The sequence below is a fragment of the Ranitomeya variabilis genome, chromosome 4, assembly GCF_051348905.1.
Source record: "Ranitomeya variabilis isolate aRanVar5 chromosome 4, aRanVar5.hap1, whole genome shotgun sequence".
NCBI classification, from domain to species: Eukaryota; Metazoa; Chordata; class Amphibia; order Anura; family Dendrobatidae; genus Ranitomeya; species Ranitomeya variabilis.
The window spans coordinates 770899206-770919764 of NC_135235.1; the positions used below are offsets into that span (position 1 = coordinate 770899206).

General features: G+C 46.3%; 1 protein-coding gene across 1 annotated transcript in view; it reads right to left on the bottom strand.

Moving 5' to 3' along the window:
• Positions 1 to 20559, bottom strand: part of LOC143766942 (uncharacterized) — a 46433-nt gene that overhangs the window by 15988 nt on the left and 9886 nt on the right. The window contains exons 2-6 of the mRNA XM_077254958.1: positions 6842 to 6991; positions 6533 to 6712; positions 6326 to 6449; positions 6145 to 6242; positions 5856 to 5946 (exon numbers count right to left, since the gene is read on the bottom strand). Coding sequence (XP_077111073.1) covers positions 5856 to 5946; positions 6145 to 6242; positions 6326 to 6449; positions 6533 to 6712; positions 6842 to 6919 — 571 coding nt within the window. The 5' untranslated portion in view covers positions 6920 to 6991. The remainder of the gene's footprint in view (positions 1 to 5855; positions 5947 to 6144; positions 6243 to 6325; positions 6450 to 6532; positions 6713 to 6841; positions 6992 to 20559) is intronic.

A 20559-nucleotide genomic window follows, 5' to 3' on the forward strand; every position in this document is an offset into this window, starting at 1 on the left:
CGATCACCATTAAATCTGAATGGGGGCAACTTAGGTGGGCTAGCTGGTGGCAGTTGCGCAGAGGGTAAAGTCACTTGTGCAGCTATTTGCGTGCTTATGTCCTGAAAAGCCTGTCCATACTGGGACTCTATACCAGCAAGTTTGTTTTCCTGGGCTGCCATGCGGGTGCTTAAGTCCTGCAAAGTTTGTCCAAACACTTGTTGATTGTGTTCAATGCTTCCAAACTTCTTTTGCAGACCTTCCACATCTTTCTGCAGTGATCTAATTATGGAAAACACCTGCTCTAATCTGCTTTCTGCAGTCATTGTTCCAGCAGTCTCCTCTTTTCTGGCTAGAGTATCCTGTAATGATTATAGGGGATAACTCCGGAGACTCTACGTGGAACAAGACAACTACAGGACACAGTTTTATAAGTGGTAAAGTCTATATTATCACATAGTGATTCAAACAGGTGCAGAGAGAAACTCAAGTCCACAACACTTGGTGTAAATATTAAACGCAGCTTAACAGTCTATAGGGAACTTCAGAGGAAAATGCAATCACACAGAAAGTCTATGAAGCACTATTATTCTTGAGGATACTTGACACGAATAAGTCCTTGTTTAGTCCAAACACAGATAGCTATGCTTATAAGACAGTTCAAATAATGTCTTATCTCAACAAGGGAGGCCTGGGTAATAGTCTCAGATTTTTGCAGAGCAGCAACAGCTTACATGTCCAACAAATGCAGATGGAGAAAACACAAGCAGCAGATGAAGGAGGATTACTGGAAACTGGTGTATGTAGCAGGAACTCGGAGCAGAGTAGCAGGATCACCACACAGGTTCACAGGAGCAGGTATATAGCCAGGGAGTCACCAGGGTCAGGAGCTGGATGCAAGGCAGAATACTCTAGCACAGACTGAAGGCTGGGGTGGAGTTTTATAACAGGAAGACGCCATCTTGGAAAAGGGCTGTAATGCACAAAAGGTAATAAAAAATGTTCAGAGTCCTGACAGCTCCCTACTACAGCCAATTGGAAAGTACCACACCTTAGTAAAGCTCAAAGCACATGGCCATCTGCCAGAAACAGTGTTGTTCTCCTCTGGTTCAGTCCTCTGTGCTCAGCTTGCAGCTTGTGTATTTGTTTACTGTTGTGACTGTGGCCCGTTTACTGGCTACTCGTGTCTTCTGAGTCTGTATTCTGTCCTTCCAGTTCTGACCCAGCTACCTGACTATTCTTTTTGTCATCTAATACCACAGAATAGCAGGTAACACCATGGTCCAAGCCTAGGGGTCCCAGTGTAAGTCTAGATCCATGTAATGGTGTTAAAGGGCGATGAGCAAGGCAATCCTTGAGAAATGGAAATTGACCACGAACAGTGCTCCCAATATATTGTGTCTGCAAACTATTCCAGCTAGATCCGCATTCAAACAGCTAAATGGTGCTCCCTCCCTTCTGAACACTGCCATGTGCCCAGAGAGTAGTATACAATTCTATGTAGGGTAGGGTGCCTAGGAAATGCATAGTAAAAATTAAGTAGCAAGCTTTTGAAGGTCTTGCCTCCTAATTTTGTTCCTTTTTGGTCATAGGTATTTTATCATTTTCTTTTTTTAAGATTAATTATCATCATTTACTGGTTGCTCAATGGCACATCATATTGCAATTTTAAATGTTTGTTTAGTATTTATTGTCATGCATATGTATGGTATGTTATGCCGTTTACCGATCAGATTGATTTTATATTTTGATAGATCGGGCGTTTCGGAACACGGCGATACCAAAAGAGTGTGTGTGTGTGTGTATATATATGTGATACGCTACCTGAGTGTGTTGGGGGACACTCGCTTGGCACAGGATTCAAGCACTCAGGCACGATATCTCACACAAATCAGTCTTATTTGGTTTATTAAGTGTCATAAACCGCACCGTAAGCCAGATTACACATCACCGGCTTACACATAGTCCATTACTTTATCACATGTGGCATTACAAGACATTTACTAGTTAAGGCTGTATCTCTTTCCAGTCACCAGGTGACTGCACAGTTCAGCAACTGTCCTTTGTTAACGCACACAGTTCTTTCCCACAACCAGGGGTTACCTTTCAGGAGGTCCACTCCTCACGCTGACTCCATGTCAGTCCTGGCTTCGCCAGCACAGAAGCCGTCCCAGGCTCTGTAGTTACACAGTATTTCCAGGTGCTCCAGGAAGACTCCACTGTCAGGAGCTTCCAACACCAACTGTCACAGTCCACGGTCTCTCAGATGCTTCCAAGACTCCAGTCCATCCCAGGACAGTCAACACCAACTGTTCAGGACACAGGACACTCAGTGCCAAAGCCCAACCATGTGTTGTTCAGGAATCCTATCCCCAGGACTTCCAACACAGGCTTCCAGGACCTTGAACTTGGACCATTCAGATCCAAACACAGGAACCATGTGACCCACACCCTGGTCACATTACATACCTGTAACCATTCCCATAAGTGGGTGTGTGGCATTTGACCCGCCCATCTCTCATAACAAGCCCTAACAGCCTCCCTTTAGAACAACTATACAAACACTATCCATGTGGAACTACAGGTCACAGAACACAACATTACTTTAGGCTGACAGCGCAGAGTTTCTTTCTCTGTGACACACATACCGGCCATTTACAATCTTGCCAGACTTTGTCCTCCAGGCGCATCCTGAAGCGAACACATCGCCCCCCTAGCTGTAATGTGGGTCACCGCGCCACTAATATATATTATATGTATATATATATATATACACACACACAGTACAGACCAAAAGTTTGGACACACCTTCTCATTCAAAGATTTTTCTGTATTTTCATGACTATGAAAATTGTACATTTACTCTGAAGGCATCAAAACTATGAATTAACACATGTTGAATTATATACTTAACAAAAAAGTGTAAAACAACTGAAATTATGTCTTATATTCTAGGTTCTTCAAAGTAGCCACCTTTTGCTTTGATGACTGCTTTGCACACTCTTGGCATTCTCTTGATGAGCTTCAAGAGGTAGTCACCGGAAATGGTTTTCCCTTCACAGGTGTGCCCTGTCAGGTTTAATAAGTGTGATTTCTTGCCTTATAAATGGGGTTGGGACCATCAGTTGTGTTGTGAAGAAGTCTGGTGGGTACACAGCTGATAGTCCTACTGAATAGACTGTTAGAATTTGTATTATGGCAAGAAAAAAGCAGCTAAGTAAAGAAAAACGAGTGGCCATCATTACTTTAAGAAATGAAGGTCAGTCAGTCTGAAAAATTGGGAAAACTTTGAAAGTGTCCCCAATTGCAGTGGCAAAAACCATCAAGCTCTTGTAGCATAGCGCCTACTACATGTCTTGGGGGACACTCGCTTGGCAGCAGAATCAAAGCACTCGGGCACGGTTTGCTATCAAAAACAGTCTTTTCGGTTTATTTCACATAATATAAACCACATCCACAGGAACTTGGTAACAGTTTGAACACAGTCTGCATATATTCATCTTTACCACAGTTCGTCTCTGACCCCGGTCAGCATTATACACGGTTTTTAGACCGTTACCCGTTGGCAACCTTTACGGGTTCCTGGACACCCTTTGACCTCCGAGGTGCCCATACACAATGTCTCTCACTCTGACCCTGGTCAGTGTCACACGGTTCCTTCCCGTTACCTGTTGGTGCCGCACAGGTTTCCCGGATCCCTCTTCTACACAGAGGTATCCATCAGACGTTTCTCACGCACACTGACTTCAGGTCAGTCCCAAGTCCTCAACACAGACCTCCCAGGTCTACGGTCTCCAGGTGCTTCCAGGACGACTCCACTCGCCGGAGCCTCCAACACCAACCGTCATCGCTATGTCCAGCACGCAGGCTCTCCAGCCTGGAATGGTCACTGTGTGCTTCTAGGACGTCTGTCCCCACCTGGGACCGTCCAGCACACAGGCCACTTTGCAGTGTCCTGCCAGGACACACGGAAGTGTGTCCACCCTGATGGAAACTTACCCACTAACACTCACATTCCACCATGTGCTCCACACACCTCCTTTACATAGGTGTAACCACACCCAGGTACCTGTCACATGGCTAGTCAGGTGAGCGTGACATCACCACAGGTCCTTGCACACCATATATATGCCTCAATGCATATCTCAAGGAGCACACAGCGCCCCCTAGCTGCCACAGGGGTCGCTATACCACACGCTACAAAGAAACGGGCTCACATGAGGACCGCCCCAGGAAAGGAAGACCAAGAGTCACCTCTGCTTCTGAGGATAAGTTTATCCGAGTCACCAGCCTCAGAAATCGCAGGTTAACAGCAGCTCAGATTAGAGACCAGGTCAATGTCACACAGAGTTCTAACAGCAGACACATCTCTACAACAACTGTTAAGAGGAGACTGTGCAGCAGGCCTTCATGGTAAAATAGCTGCTAGGAAACCACTACTAAGGACAGCAACAAGCAGAAGAGACTTGTTTGGGCTAAAGAACACAAGGAAATGGACATTAGACCAGTGGAAATCTGTGCTTTGGTCTGATGAGTCCAAATTTGAGCTCTTTGGTTCCAACCACCGTGTCTTTGTGCAACGCAGAAAAGGTGAACGGATGGACTCTCCATGCCTGGTTCCCACCGTGAAGCATGGAGGAGGAGGTGTGATGCATCGCACAAATACACGATGGTTGGAACCAAAGATCTCAAATTTGGACTCATTAGACCAAAGCACAGATTTCCACTGGTCTAATGTCCATTCCTTGTGTTCTCTAGCCCAAACAAGTCTCTTCTGCTTGTTGTCTGTCCTTAGCAGTGGTTTCCTAGCAGCTATTTTACCATGAATATGTAATCAGAGCAGCACATAAAGCCCCACCCACAGCACCACATAAAGCCCCGCCCCAGAGCACCATATAAAGCCCCGCCCACAGGCCACCACATCCCCACCCACAGAGCACGATAATCTCATTAACTGAAAACTACAAATACCGATTACACAACAGTAAACCAGAGTTGCATTCATGTATGGTGGACCATTGGAGCTACTATGAATCCTGACCAGAAGATTAGAGAAAATAATATTGCTCCCCATTTCAGGAGAGATTGTGCAGTAATCTGAATTTCTTAGGATAAAACAATGTAATTTATGAGGTGGAGTGAATCCATTAAACCAGGGCTGGAGCCAACACATCTCCTGCAGGCGGGAATAAATGTATATTACAGCCATCAGCCACGCACAGCTCAGAGATATATCATGGCACCGGTGTGATGGGTTTATGTAGATTATCACAATCCTCCTGGAAGTTAGTCGGTTTTAATACAAAGTGAAAAGTCAGGATAAAGGGAAACTCTGTTATTGTCCAGAAATTCACACTTGGCCTCACTGCACATTTAATGTTGTCGATCATAAAAGTGAAGTTTGGCCAGAAAGACGGGACCTGGTCTTGTAGGGACCATATGATCACATTCAGCAGCACAGAAGGGAGAGAAGGGAGATTCATCCGATAAGATCTCAGGGTTCTAGGAAGCCAACAGCATCATTACCCTCCACTTTCTCTTACAGGCCCATCAGAATATTTTTCTTCAAGTGATTTTCTATCTTGTCAGCACATTCTACGTATGCTGTCATTTAGCTTTATAGTTCACAGATCTGGGCAGGTAATAGCGTCTCCTAAAACCCAGGAGGTAGGTGGATCTACCAGGTTGTAAGTTCTATAGAAAAGTGCTCTCAATGCCCAAAGTCATTTGAACAGTTTTGGGTGGAGGAGAATGTTGTGGTCTAGAGGCAAAATGGTGATCATGGTAATACGGCCGGACTACACCACCGATAAAGCATCCACAGCCGGTGATGAGAAGAATCTGTGACTTCTCTGCATTTAGTGGTTACTACTCACCTGGATAGTCATATGTGGGAATCTCCTCTTTACACCACTCATCCCCCCTCACATATGTCTCTGTAGTATTAATATGGGTCAGATCTTCACCCTGAAACAAATATTATAAAAGTCACCGACAGATGGAGAAGTCCCATCTATGATCAGCTCTAATCCTGCCATCTCCACCGTTCTCATTACACAAGTATAAAACATATAATACTGGTGGATAAAACAAGACTGAGCACAAGACCTTCACCGGCGTCTACACATCATAGGGGAGATCTCCTGACACCTTCTCTCCATCTACCTGATGGTCCTGTGGAGCACTGGGATCTTCTTGCTTGCAGTCCTGTGGAAGAAGAGGACAGGGACATCTCTCTGGTGTTGTCCTCTTACTGGATAGATCTGGAGGAAACACATACAGTGAGTGAATTCATTCTTTACATACAGATAATTATAGGCCATGTGTATTTAGTCCTGTCTATTACCTGGAGATGTGAGGGGCTGGGGAACCTCCATTATGACGTTCTTGTGCAGATCTCTGTGTCCTTCTAAATACTCCCACTCCTCCATGGAGAAATAGACAGCGACATCCTGACACCTTATAGGAACCTGACACATACAATGATACCGTCATCCCCCCGATCCCTTCATAGTGTTACTGTATAATGTCCCAGCATTCCCAGCAGTGTCACCTCTCCAGTCAGCAGCTCAATCATCTTGTAGGTGAGTTCTAGGATTTTCTGGTCATTGATGTCCTCATGGATCAGGAGGTGAGGTGGAGGCCCCGTGATTGGGCTCAGGGGTCTTCCCCATCCTTCAGACACAGGGTCCTGACAGCGATCACTAGAGGTCTTCTTCACCACTGTGTAATCCTGGTAATGGAGAGACACATTAATAAATCTCACTACAGACATTTCCAGAGTCCTCACCTCTCCAGTTCTGTCCATCTGTTATTCCCATAGATAAGAATGATGTAATGTGACGTCATCAGAATCTCTCACCTCTCCAGTAAGCCGGAGGAGGATCTCTAGGGTGAGGTGTAATATCCTCTCCGCCATCTTGTCTCTGTCCATATCCATCTGTGATGGGTAAATCAGGAAAATTCTCTTTTGTAGAAGATCTTCACTGAGAGGATCCGATATTGTAGAGACCTGAATGAGAAGATGAGCCGATGTAACATCATAAGAATCCTGTGTAATAATACAATTACTGGAGATAATAAGGGAAACATATGAGGAGATTTATTATTTTACAGTATTTAGTTTCCTTCTTTACATCTACTAATAAATCCTATATATTTAGGCCACAGACAACAAGCAGTTTCTTCCTCGGAGTGGGCAGCTGAATACGTTCCTCATAGACTCATCTTCCATAACGCTAATTCTCGTCTCATTTACCGACCCTGGAATCGGCATTAGCAATACTGCAGGAGATATTCATTACACGCGACATGAGAAATAACTACTTCATGGTGAGGACGACATCTTCATCTTCTACTACGGCTCTAGAGACATATTTGGCCAGAGTCGGTCACTGACTCCATCACCACCGGCCGTCTATATGAAGGTTTCCCGTCTTCCCCGCACTGTAACCTTCTATCACGTTAGATCTCAGCTCTGATTCACACACATAAGTTTGAGGCTTTTAGAAAAGATTTTTTGTTTCCACAATCAACGCGGACAGAAATGATCTGATCCCAAAGTCTCCTGATTTATGGGGATTATTTCTGGCCTTAGGCTTTCCTATATTACAGGAGAAACACCAGAAAAAACAGATACTGAAATGTTTCTAAAGAAAATTGGCTCCAACAATTCTTGTAAAAAGAAAAAAACATTGAAAAAGCAGAAGACACATTTTATAATTTTTAACATGTTAAACATTTATTAAAAAGAAATGAATCTTTTTGTGCACAGAACATAGATGTGCACCGCAGGGACGGCACAGATGAGGCTTCAACAAAAACCCTGGCAGTTTAACCACTTGCTGCTGTGAAAAGCAAACATGGCATCTAAGGGTACCGTTACACTAAACGACTTACCAACGATCACGACCAGCGATACAACCTGGCCGTGATCGTTGGTAAGTTGTTGTGTGGTCGCTGGGTAGCTGTCACACAGACAGCTCTCTCCAGCGACCAACGATCAGGGGAAAGACTTTGGCATCGTTGAAACGGTCTTCAATGATGCCGAAGTCCCCCTGCAGCACCCGGGTAACCAGGGTAAATATCGGGTTACTAAGCGCAGGGCCGCGCTTAGTAACCCGATATTTACCCTGGTTACTATTGTAAAAGTAAAAAAAAAAAACACTACATACTCACATTCCAATGTCTGTCACGTCCCCCGGCGTCCACGCGCTGCTGCCGAGAGCTTCCCTGCACTGAATGTGTCAGCGCGGCAGTAACAGCGGTGACGTCACCGCTGTGCTCTACTTTACGGCTGGCGCTGACAGTCAGTGCAGGGAAGCTCTCGGCAGCAGCGTGTGGACGCCGGGGGACATAACAGACATTGGAATGTGAGTATGTACTGTTTTTTTTTTTTTACTTTTACAATGGTAACCAGGGTAAATATCGGGTTACTAAGCGCGGCCCTGCGCTTAGTAACCCGATATTTACCCTGGTTACCATTGTAAAACATTGCTGGCATCGTTGCTTTTGCTGTCAAACACAACGATACATGCCGATCTGACGACCAAATAAAGTTCTGGACTTCTATCTCCGACCAGCGATATCACAGCAGGATCCAGATCGCTGCTGCGTGTCAAACACAACGAGATAGCTATCCAGGATGCTGCAACGTCACGGATCGCTGTCGTTCTCGTTGGAAAGTTGCTCAGTGTGAAGGTACCTTTAGAAGGTGTGACAGAGTTTGGCTGAATGCCCCCCACCCCCAAGTACTCGAAAGTATGGGGTGGCCTAGTTATTACGATACTTACATGCCTAATAATGGGGTCTGGGCTGCAATGTATGAAGGTCTATTAGGCCAGAGGCAGCGTCCAATAAGTTACCTTTTACCGCCTCCATACATGGTAGACTAAAGTTCCATGAAAGCACTGATTTCGGGGGGTTTGGGCGACTATATAATGTATTTGGGGGCCTCCCGACAGATGATCTCAGGGCAGAGAAGGATCTGACATCCTGAATTTCAGAGGATAATCCTCCACTAGAGGAGTCTGGAGGCGACTATCTCATAGAGACCCCAGGAAAGCTGGAATATTTGTGTGTATGGGGGAGTCGGGAGAGATGGCCGTCTGCCAAATGACCGTTCAGCCAACTCTTATCTCATGTGTATGGGGCCGTTAGTATTACACTGACAGCAGTGATGATACACGGCACTACAGTAGTACAGGGCATCACCGGAGCCATCAGAGGCTTGTATGTTGGATGATCGCACTGATCAGAGGGGTTTAACAAAGGGTTAAAGTGAAAATCATCATAGTTTCAGCAACTCAGATAACTACAGACCGGTCTCCAATCTCCCCTTCATCTCTAAACTCTTGGAGCAACTAGTCTACTCCCGCCTTACCCGTTACCTCTCCACTCATTCCCTCCTAGACCCTTCACAGTCCGGGTTCCGCCCCCTACATTCAACAGAAACTGCACTCATCAAGGTGACCAATGACCTTCTGACAGCAAAATGTAACGGTGACCACTCTCTGCTCATTCTTCTCGACTTTTCTGCATCTTTTGACACTGTTGACCATCGTCTCCTACTGTCTAGGCTCCAGTCACCAGGCATTAAGGACACTGCTCTCTCCTGGTTCTCCTCCTATCTTTCTGAACGCTCCTTCAGTGTTTTGTTCTCTGGCTCCACTTCATCTCCTCTTCCTCTCACTGTTGGGGTACCTCAGGGCTCAGTCCTTGGCCCCCTTCTCTTCTCCCTCTACATGGCCCCAATTGGACAGACCATCAGCAGATTTGGCTTTCAGTACCATCTTTATGCTGATGACACACAACTATACACGTCATCCCCTGTCCTTACCCCCGCTGTACTATAGAACGACACTGAATGTCTGTCCGCAGTCTCCAACATCATGTCCGCTCTATATCTGAAACTCAACCTCTCCAAAACTGAACTTCTTCTGCTCCCACCGTCTAGTAACCTCCTTAAACCTGACATTTCCCTCTCTGTGTGTGGCACCAGAATAACACCCTGGCAGTAGGCACGCTGTCTGGGTGTTATGTTTGACTCCGATCTCTCCTTCACCTCCGACATACAATCTCTTGCCCGCTCGTGCCGCTTACACCTAAAGAACATCTCTAGAATCCGCCCTTTTCTCACCATGGAGACAACAAAAACCCTCACTGTCGCCCTAATCCACTCCCGTCTGGACTACTGTAATGCTCTATTAATTGGCCTCCCCCTCACTCGACTTTCCACTCTCCAGTCTATCCTTAATACAGCAGCCAGGGTCATCCATCTGGCTAATCGTTACTCGGACGCGTCCGCTCTTCACCACTCGTTACACTGGCTGCCCATTCATTACAAGATACAATTCAAAGTACTTGTTCTCACCCACAAAGCTCTCCACAGTGCAGCACCCCCTTACATCTCCTCCCTCATTTCTGTCTATTGACCTAGCCGACCGCTGCGCTCTGCAAATGACTTCTGACTAACCTCTGCAGTAATCCGTACCTCCCACTCCCGACTCCAAGACTTCTCCCGTGCTGCGCCAATCCTCTGGAATGCTCTACCCCAAGAAATTAGGACCATCCACAACTTGCATAGCTTTAAGCGCTCGCTCAAAACACATTTGTTCAGAGCGGCCCATCACATTCAGTAATCAAAGTCATTTTATGTTTGTGTGTAGCCCATTCACTTTCTCCATCTATGCCCCACCCCCTAAAGATGGCTGGACCATCATTGTAAATACATCATTGTAAATACACACCTGTACTTTGTATCTCCCCACCTCATTGTAGATTGTAAGCTCTCACGAGCAGGGGCGGCTTATTGTGCTTTAATTATTGTATTGTTAACATTGTTACTTATGACTGTTGTGTTTGATACTGTTAAACTGTAAAGCGCTGCGGAATATGTTGGTGCTATATAAATAAAGATTACTATTTTTTATTATTACTATATGGAAAGCAGCGTCACTGCACAATGTTAGTTACGTCTCGTCCATAACTACTTTATTATACTCTATTATCCTGTACACAGTGGAGGAGATAGAAATCACAGGTCCGACAGCAACAGCTGGAATTGGGCCCTCCAACATAAAGAAAAAAAATCTATATATATAAAGCTGAGTGTATGTATGTATGTGTGTGTGTGTGTGTATGTGTATGTGTATGTATGTGTGTATTTGTGTGTGTGTGTCAAGCCACGCCCATTCCACATAGCAACCAATCCCTAAGCATCTTTCATTTCACCAGAGCTGTTTAAAAGAAGCTGAGCTGTGATTGGTTGCTATGAGCAGCAGTTTTCCCGCTCCACAACACCTCAGCAGGCACTGACCGGGTGGGAGACATCTCGCATCCCTGGAAACATAAGCTCCAGCCATTGTCTGCCCCCCAGAAAGGAGCAGAGAGCACATGACGGAAATGAATCCCCCTCCTCTATTACTGCCGTGCTCTATTGTTACCGGTGTAGAAAATCGCATCATCAGCGGCCGCACACAGAGCCGCACTGCCAGGTTACATAACAGCACATCTCCAGGAACTCCCTGCTCAGCGCCACCCAGCTCGGGACTATGGGATGGAGGATGTGTGATGGGTATATGGGCACGGGACTATGGGATGGAGGATGTGTGATGGGTATATGGGCACGGGACTATGGGATGGAGGATGTGTGATGGGTATATGGGCACGGGACTATGGGATGGAGGATGTGTATGATGGGTATATGGGCACAGGACTATGGGATGATGTGTGATGGTATATGGGCACTGGACTATAGGATGGAGGATGTGTGATGGGAATACGGGCATGGGACTATGGCATGGAGGATGTATGATGGGTATCTGGGCATGGGACTATGGGTTGGAGGATGTGTGATGGGTATATGGGCACTGGACTATGGGATGGAAGATGTGTGATGGCATATGGGCTCGGGACTATGGGATGGAGGATGTGAGATGGGTTTATGGGCACTGAACTATGCGATGGAGGATGTGTGATGGGTATATGGGCAGTGGGCTATGGGATGGAGGGTGTGTGATGGGTCTATGAGCACTGGACTATGGGTTGGAGGATGTGTGATGGCATATAAGCTCGGGACTATGGGATGGAGGATGTGTGATGTGTATATGGGCACTGGACTATGGGATGGAGGATGTGTGATGGCATATGGGCTCGGGACTATGAGATGGAGGATGTGTGATGGGTATATGGGCACTGGACTATGGGATAGAGAATGTGTATGATGGGAATATGGGCACTGGACTATGGGATGGAGGATGTGTGATGGGTATATGGGCACTGGGCTATGGAATGGAGGATATGTATGATGGGTATATGGGCACAGGACTATGGGATGGAGGATGTGTGATGGTATATGGGCACTGGACTATGGGATGGAGGATGTGTGATGGGTATACGGGCATGGGACTATGGCATGGAGAATGTATGATGGGTATCTGGGCACAGGACTATGGGATGGAGGATGTGTGATGGGTATATGGGCACGGGACTATGGGATGGAGGATGTGTGATGGGTATATGGGCACTGGACTATGGGATGGAGGATTTGTGATGGCATATGGGCTCGGGACTATGGGATGGAGGATGTGTGATGGGTATATGGCAATGGACTATGGGATGGAGGATGTATGATGGGTATATGGGCACGGGACTATGGGATGGAGGATGTATGATGGGTACATGGGCACGGGACTATGGGATGGAGGATGTGTGATGGGTATATGGGCACGGGGCTATGGGTTGGAGGATATGTGTGATGGGTATATGGGCACTGGACTATGGGATAGAGAATGTGTATGATGGGTATATGGGCACTGGACTATGGGACGGAGGATATGTATGATGGGTATATGGGCACTGGACTATGGGATGGAGGATGTGTGATGGGTATATGGCAATGGACTATGGGATGGAGGATGTATGATGGGTATATGAGCACGGGACTATGGGATAGAGGATGTATGATGGGTATATGGGCACGGGACTATGGGATGGAGGATGTGTGATGGGTATATGAGCACGGGACTATGGGATGGAGGATGTGTTATGGGTATATGGGCACGGGACTATGGGATGGAGGATATGTGTGATGGGTATATGGGCACCGGACTATGGGATGGAGGATGTGTGATGGGTATATGGGCACTGGTCTATGGGATGGAGGATGTGTGATGGCATATGGGCTCAGGACTATGGGATGGAGGATGTGTGATGGGTATATGGGCACTGGACTATGGGATGGAGGATATGTATGATGGGTATATGGGCACAGGACTATGGGATGCATGATGTGTGATGGGTATATGGGCACTGGACTATGGGATGGAGGATGTGTGATGGGTATATGGGCACTGAACTATGCGATGGATGTGTTATGGGTATATGGGCACTGGGCTATGGGATGGAGGATGTGTGATGGGTATATGGGCACTGGACTATGGGATGGAGGATATGTATGATGGGTATATGGGCACTGGACTATGGGATGGAGCATATGTATAATGGGTATATGGGCACATGACTATGGGATGGAGGATGTGTGATGGGTATTGTCAGGAACTCCTGACCGCTGCCACCAATATGTCACGATTCACACCGTGACCGTCACCCCTATGTCACTGATTCAGGTGACTTTAGGCCAACAGACGGCTATCACATGTGCAGGGGGCTTATCTTAGTTATCCCTCCACTCCACAATGTGATGAAAAAACACACACAAGGCTATTGACCTCTTAGTTTACAGCAGGGGCTTATTCTAGGTATCCCACTGCTCTTCAATATACCACAAACTGCAGGGATTTATGTATATCCCGCTTATAGTTCCACTTAACACTTGCAGCTCTCTGGCGCCCCCCTTACTCTCAGGTCAGATTAGGTACTGCACCTTGGGTAATTAGTCGCCAGTAAGGCTGCCTGCTATGTACTGGCTATTGGGCACGCTGCAGCGACGCGATGAACTACTCCCACTCAGGCAGGAACAATAATTATCAATGCCGCAGTCGCTACAACAACACCCAAAGGCCTGCATGGTATGTTGCCACCAGCTTCGATTAAACGGGTCCGAAGCTAACCCAACACAGTAGCGTAATTTCCTTCAGGAGACAGGGTACGTTTTAGGGCAGGAAAAACGAACTAGTGTTAAATATTATACCCCATAAAGTTTAGGCAGTTTTTATAGAAAAATATTACAAGGATGTTACAAAAGAGACAATTGCAAATATGTACAAGGTAATTATAAAAAAAACAAGGATTACATGAGAAATCAACACTTACATGTGTTCAAAGCATTGCAGGCAACCAGGCTAGTGGAGTTTCCATCTGTCCCAGTGCATTAGGACTCTGGGTAGGAACAGCTCTTCAAATCAGACTACATAGGGCTCCAGCAGACAGACAGACCTCTGCTGGAGTCTGGCCAAAAAACTTATAGCTGCAGCCTGTGACATCACCAAAAGGGTTGAGTTAAGATCACCCTCCTCTTTCTTCAGTCCTAGTAAATGTCACACAAGTTTTTCTAATGCCTATATCTCTGCTCCAGAACATGTCATAGTCATAACAAACCCAGCATTCATCTCGTATTAACGTTAGCATTCTAATGAGATCAAATATGTCCTATTTGTGATGCATAATTACAGAGAAATCCAAACTCTTTACCTGATGGAGTTAGAAGCTCATGTTTAGCGTGATGGATAGATGCTCCGATGGACTTTAGCAATCTCTATTTAAGATTCTCTTAGTCCCAGTCATTGGCCCAATATCTTACAATAATGGAACAAAGGACTTCCAGGGTTTTTGGAGCCATTTTTTCCAGTTCCAGCTAGAAGAGGTGGGAGGGGGCGAGTAACTTTCCTCGAGCCTGGAATTTATGGCCCGGGTCATAAAACCCCCTTCTACCATACATTCAGAAACTCACAATGAAGCAAAGAGAACCAGAGAGAGGAGGATTTTTTTAGCCCCCCCCCCCCGCATGCTTGCAAGAAGCAATAAAAACTCTTCTACACTCATTGACAAGACAAGCTAAACACAGAGTGAAGGGGGGTCAACGCCCACCCTATGTGTGCTGGCAGAGAAACAAAACTTATTATATACATTTTCCTCACACCTCCCCCTTCAGGTGTGCGCTCCGGAGGCAGGACCTGATGGTGCTCCTCCATGCACACCTCAGCAGGTTCACCCTGGTGGGCCAACCCATCAACATTGCCATGCTCTGGCTTCATGGTGCCTCCGCCTACCCGGTGCCCAAGGTAGTGAACCTCCCTCAGGCCCATCTGGCACTTTCCGGGCTTGATAGTCAGTCCTGCTCAGTGAATTCGCCTGAGCACCTCCTCGAGATGCTGCAGGTGTTCCTCCCAGGAGGGACTGAAGATGGCAATGTCATCCAAGTATGCCACTGCGTACTTCTCCAGTCCCTGAAGCAGGAGGTTGACCATCCGCTGGAAAGTGGCAGGGGCATTCTTCATGCCGAACGGCATGACCGTGGACTCGTACAGTCCAAAGGGTGTGATAAAGGAAAGAAACACTGTGCGGTCAGTAATAAAAACTAGAAAAAGTCCACCGCAGAGATATGCAAAAATCTCCACACCTGACTAAAGGTGTGGAGGGCAAAAACTGCAGCCCAGAGCTTCCAGCTTAGCTGAAAAGATCCATACTGATAAGCTGGACAAATGAGCAAAACATAGAATGTGCTGAACAATAAAGTCCACAACAAGTGGACTGCAAAAGGACAAAAGGACTTATCTTTGCTGAACTGGACAGAGTGTCAGGGAAATCCAAAAGAGCAGTGGCTCCAAGCAGGAACAATTGACAACTGGCATTGATTGAGGAATAAGGCCAGACTAAAATAGCCGAGCAGAAAGACGATCAGTGGGAGCAGCTGCTGATGCTAAATCCAAGAAGCAGCTATACCACTCTAAACCACAGGAGGGAGCTCAAGAGCAGAATTCACAAAAGTGCTACTTACAACCACCGGAGGGAGCCCAAGAGCGGAATTCACAACATTACCACCCCCTTGAGGAGGGGTCACCAAACCCTCACCAGAGCCCCCAGGCCGATCAGGACGAGCCAAGTGAAAAGCACGAACTAAATCGGCAGCATGGACATCGGAGGCAACCACCCAAGAATTATCCTCCTGGCCATAACCCTTCCACTTAACAAGATACTGAAGCCTCTGCCTCGAAAAACGAGAATCCAAAATTTTCTCAACCACATATTCCAACTCCCCCTCAACCAACACCGGGGCAGGAGGATCAACAGAGGGAACAACGGGTACCACATATCTCCGCAACAAAGATCTATGGAAAACATTGTGGATGGCAAAAGAGGCTGGAAGGGCCAAACGAAAAGACGCTGGATTGATAATCTCAGAGATCTTGTAAGGACCAATAAACCGAGGCTTGAACTTAGGGGAAGAAACCTTCATAGGAACATGACGAGAAGATAACCAAACTAAATCCCCCACCCGAAGCCGAGGACCAACACACCGACGGCGGTTAGCAAAACGCTGAGCCTTTTCCTGAGACAACGTCAAATTGTCTACCACATGAGTCCAAATCTGCTGTAACCTGTCCATCACGGAATCTACACCAGGACAATCAGAAGGCTCAACCTGCCCTGAAGAAAAACGAGGATGGAAACCAAAATTACAAAAAAAAAGGCGAAACCAAAGTAGCCGAACTGGCCCGATTATTAAGGGCAAACTCGGCCAACGGCAAGAAAGCCACCCAATCATCCTGATCAGCAGACACAAAGCATCTCAAATAGGTTTCCAAGGTTTGATTAGTTCGCTCAGTTTGGCCATTTGTCTGAGGATGGAACGCCGAAGAAAAAGACAAATTAATGCCCATCCTAGCACAAAAGGCCCGCCAAAACCTGGAAACAAACTGGGAACCTCTGTCAGACACAATATTTTCCGGAATGCCATGCAAACGAACCACATGCTGAAAAAACAATGGAACCAAATCAGAGGAGGAAGGCAATTTAGGCAAAGGTACCAAATGGACCATTTTAGAGAACCGGTCACAAACCACCCAGATAACAGACATCCTCTGGGACACAGGAAGATCCGAAATAAAATCCATGGAAATATGCGTCCAGGGCCTCTCAGGGACAGGCAAAGGCAAAAGCAACCCACTAGCGCGGGAACAGCAAGGCTTAGCCCGGGCACAAGTCCCACAGGACTGCACAAAAGAACGCACATCCCGCGACAAGGAAGGCCACCAAAAGGACCTAGCCACCAAATCTCTGGTACCAAAAATCCCAGGATGACCGGCCAACACCGAACAATGGACCTCAGAAATTACCTTACTTGTCCATCTATCAGGAACAAACAGCTTCCCCACAGGACAGCGGTCAGGTTTATCAGCCTGAAATTCCTGAAGCACCCGCCGTAAATCAGGGGAGATGGCAGAAAGAATCACCCCTTCCCTAAGAATGCCAACCGGCTCAAGAACTCCAGGAGAATCAGGCAAAAAACTCCTAGAGAGGGCATCCGCTTTAACATTCTTAGATCCTGGAAGATATGAAACCACAAAATCGAAACGGGAGAAAAACAGGGACCATCGAGCCTGTCTAGGGTTCAGCCGCTTGGCCGACTCGAGGTAAATCAGATTCTTATGATCGGCCAAGACCACAATACGGTGCTTGGCCCCCTCAAGCCAATGTCGCCACTCCTCAAATGCCCACTTCATAGCCAACAACTCCCGATTGCCGACATCATAATTGCGTTCCGCAGGCGAAAACTTTCGGGAAAAGAAGGCACATGGTTTCATCAAGGAACCATCAGAATTCCTCTGTGACAAAACGGCCCCTGCCCCAATCTCAGAAGCGTCAACCTCAACCTGAAAAGGAAGAGACACATCCGGCTGACGCAAGACAGGGGCAGAAGTAAATCGGCGCTTAAGCTCCTGAAAGGCCTCAACAGCCTCAGAGGACCAATTTTTCACATCAGCGCCTTTCTTCGTCAAATTGGTCAGGGGCTTAACCACACTAGAGAAGTTGGCAATGAAACGGCGATAAAAATTAGCAAAGCCCAAAAATTTCTGAAGGCTCTTCACAGATGTGGGTTGCATCCAGTCATGAATGGCTTGGACCTTAACAGGATCCATTTCTATAGACGAAGGAGAAAAAATAAACCCCAAAAAAGAGACCTTCTGAACTCCAAATAGGCACTTAGACCCCTTCACAAACAGAGCATTATCACGAAGGATCTGGAATACCATCCTGACCTGCTTCACATGAGACTCTCAATCATTGGAAAAAATCAAAATATCATCCAAATACACAATCAAGAATTTATCAAGATAATTGCGGAAAATGTCATGCATGAAGGACTGAAATACAGAAGGAGCATTAGAAAGACCGAAAGGCATCACCAGGTATTCAAAAGGGCCTTCGGGCGTATTAAATGCAGTTTTCCATTCGTCACCCTGTTTAATACGAACAAGATTATATGCCCCTCGAAGGTCAATCTTGGTAAACCAACTAGCCCCCTTAATCCGAGCAAACAAATCAGAGAGCAAAGGTAAAGTGTATTGGAATTTGACCGTGATCTTATTAAGAAGGCGATAATCAATACAGGGTCTCAAGGAGCCATCCTTCTTGGCAACAAAAAAGAATCCCGCTCCCAATGGTGATGAAGACGGCCGAATATGCCCCTTCTCCAAGGACTCCTTAACATAGCTCCGTATAGCGGTATGTTCTGGCACAGACAGGTTGAAAAGTCGGCCCTTAGGGAACTTAGAGCCTGGAATCAAGTCAATAGCACAATCACAGTCCCTATGTGGAGGAAGGGAACTGGACTTGGGCTCATCTTGGAAATCTGACAAAAATTCAGGAACATCAGAAGAGGGGGAAGAGAAAATTGACATTAAAGGAAGGTCACTATGTACCCCTTGACAACCCCAACTAGTCACAGACATCGATTTCCAATCCAACACTGGATTGTGTACTTGTAACCATGGAAAACCCAGTACAACAACATCATGTAAATTATGCAACACCAGAAAACGACAATCTTCCTGATGTGCTGGAGCCATGCACATAGTCAGCTGAGTCCAATACTGAGGTTTATTCTTGGCCAACGGTGTAGCATCAATACCCCTCAAAGGAATAGGGCTCTGCAAAGGCTGCAAAGAAAAACCACAGCGCCTGGCAAATTCTAAGTCCATTAAGTTCAGGGCAGCGCCTGAATCCACAAATGCCATGACAGAGAAAGATGACAATGAGCAAATCAGGGTCACAGACAGGAGAAACTTAGGCTGTACAGTACTAATGGTAACAGATCTAGCGACCCTCTTAATACGCTTAGGGCAATCAGAGATAGTATGAGCAGAATCACCACAGTAAAAACACAGCCCATTCTGACGTCTGTATCCCCTCTGTTCCGCTCTAGTCAGAATCCTATCACATTGCATAGGCTCAGGACTCTGTTCAGAGGATGCTGCCATATGGTGCACCACTTTGCGCTCGCGCAGGCGCCGATCGATCTGAATGGCTAGAGACATAGATTCGCTCAGACCAACAGGCGTGGGGAACCCCACCATAACATCTTTAAGGGCTTCAGAAAGACCCTTTCTGAAAATTGCTGCCAGAGCGTCCTCATTCCATTTAGTGAGCACAGACCATTTTCTAAATTTCTGGCAGTATAATTCTGCTGCTTCCTGACCCTGGCACAGAGCCAACAAGGTTTTTTCTGCATGATCCACAGAGTTAGGTTCGTCATACAATAATCCGAGCGATTGAAAAAATGCATCTACATTAAGCAATGCCAGATCCCCTGACTCAAGGGAGAATGCCCAGTCCTGAGGGTCACCACGCAGCAGAGAAATAACTATTTTAACTTGCTGAGTGGGGTCACCAGAGGAACGGGGTTTCAGAGCAAAAAAAACAATTTGCAGTTATTTTTAAAGTTCAAAAACTTAGACCTATCCCCGTAAAACAAATCTGGAGTAGGAATTCTAGGCTCTAAGGCTGGAGTCTGAACAACATAATCTTGGATACTCTGAACTCTTGCAGCAAGCTGATCCACACGAGAAAACAAACCCTGAACATCCATGTCCGCATCCAAATCCACCCAGAGATTAAGAGGAAGGAAAAAGACAAAACAGACTAAAGAAAAAAAAATGGCTCAGAACTCTTTTTCTTTTCCTTCTTTTGAGATGCATTCAACTCATTTTTGGCCAGTTGTACTGTTATGGACTGGTAATTTAGGAGCGACATGCGACTAGCTCTGGGCAGGTGGTAACTATACAGACCGCAGTTCCTGATCTGAACACAACACTAGCAGTAGCCGTGGGATGTTCCTGTCACTCCCTGGACACCTCCTCACAGCCGGAGAACTAGCTACCCCTAAAGGTAGAAACAGGTAAGCTATTTGCCTCAGAGAAAACCCCCAAAGGATAGGACAGCCCCCCACAAATATTGACTGTGAGAGGAGAAGGAAATGACATACGTAGTATGAAACAAGATTTAGCAAAGGAGGCCAATTCTAGCTAGATAGAAAGTAAGGAAAGAAACACTGTGCGGTCAGTAATAAAAACTAGAAAAAGTCCACCGCAGAGATATGCAAAAATCTCCACACCTGAC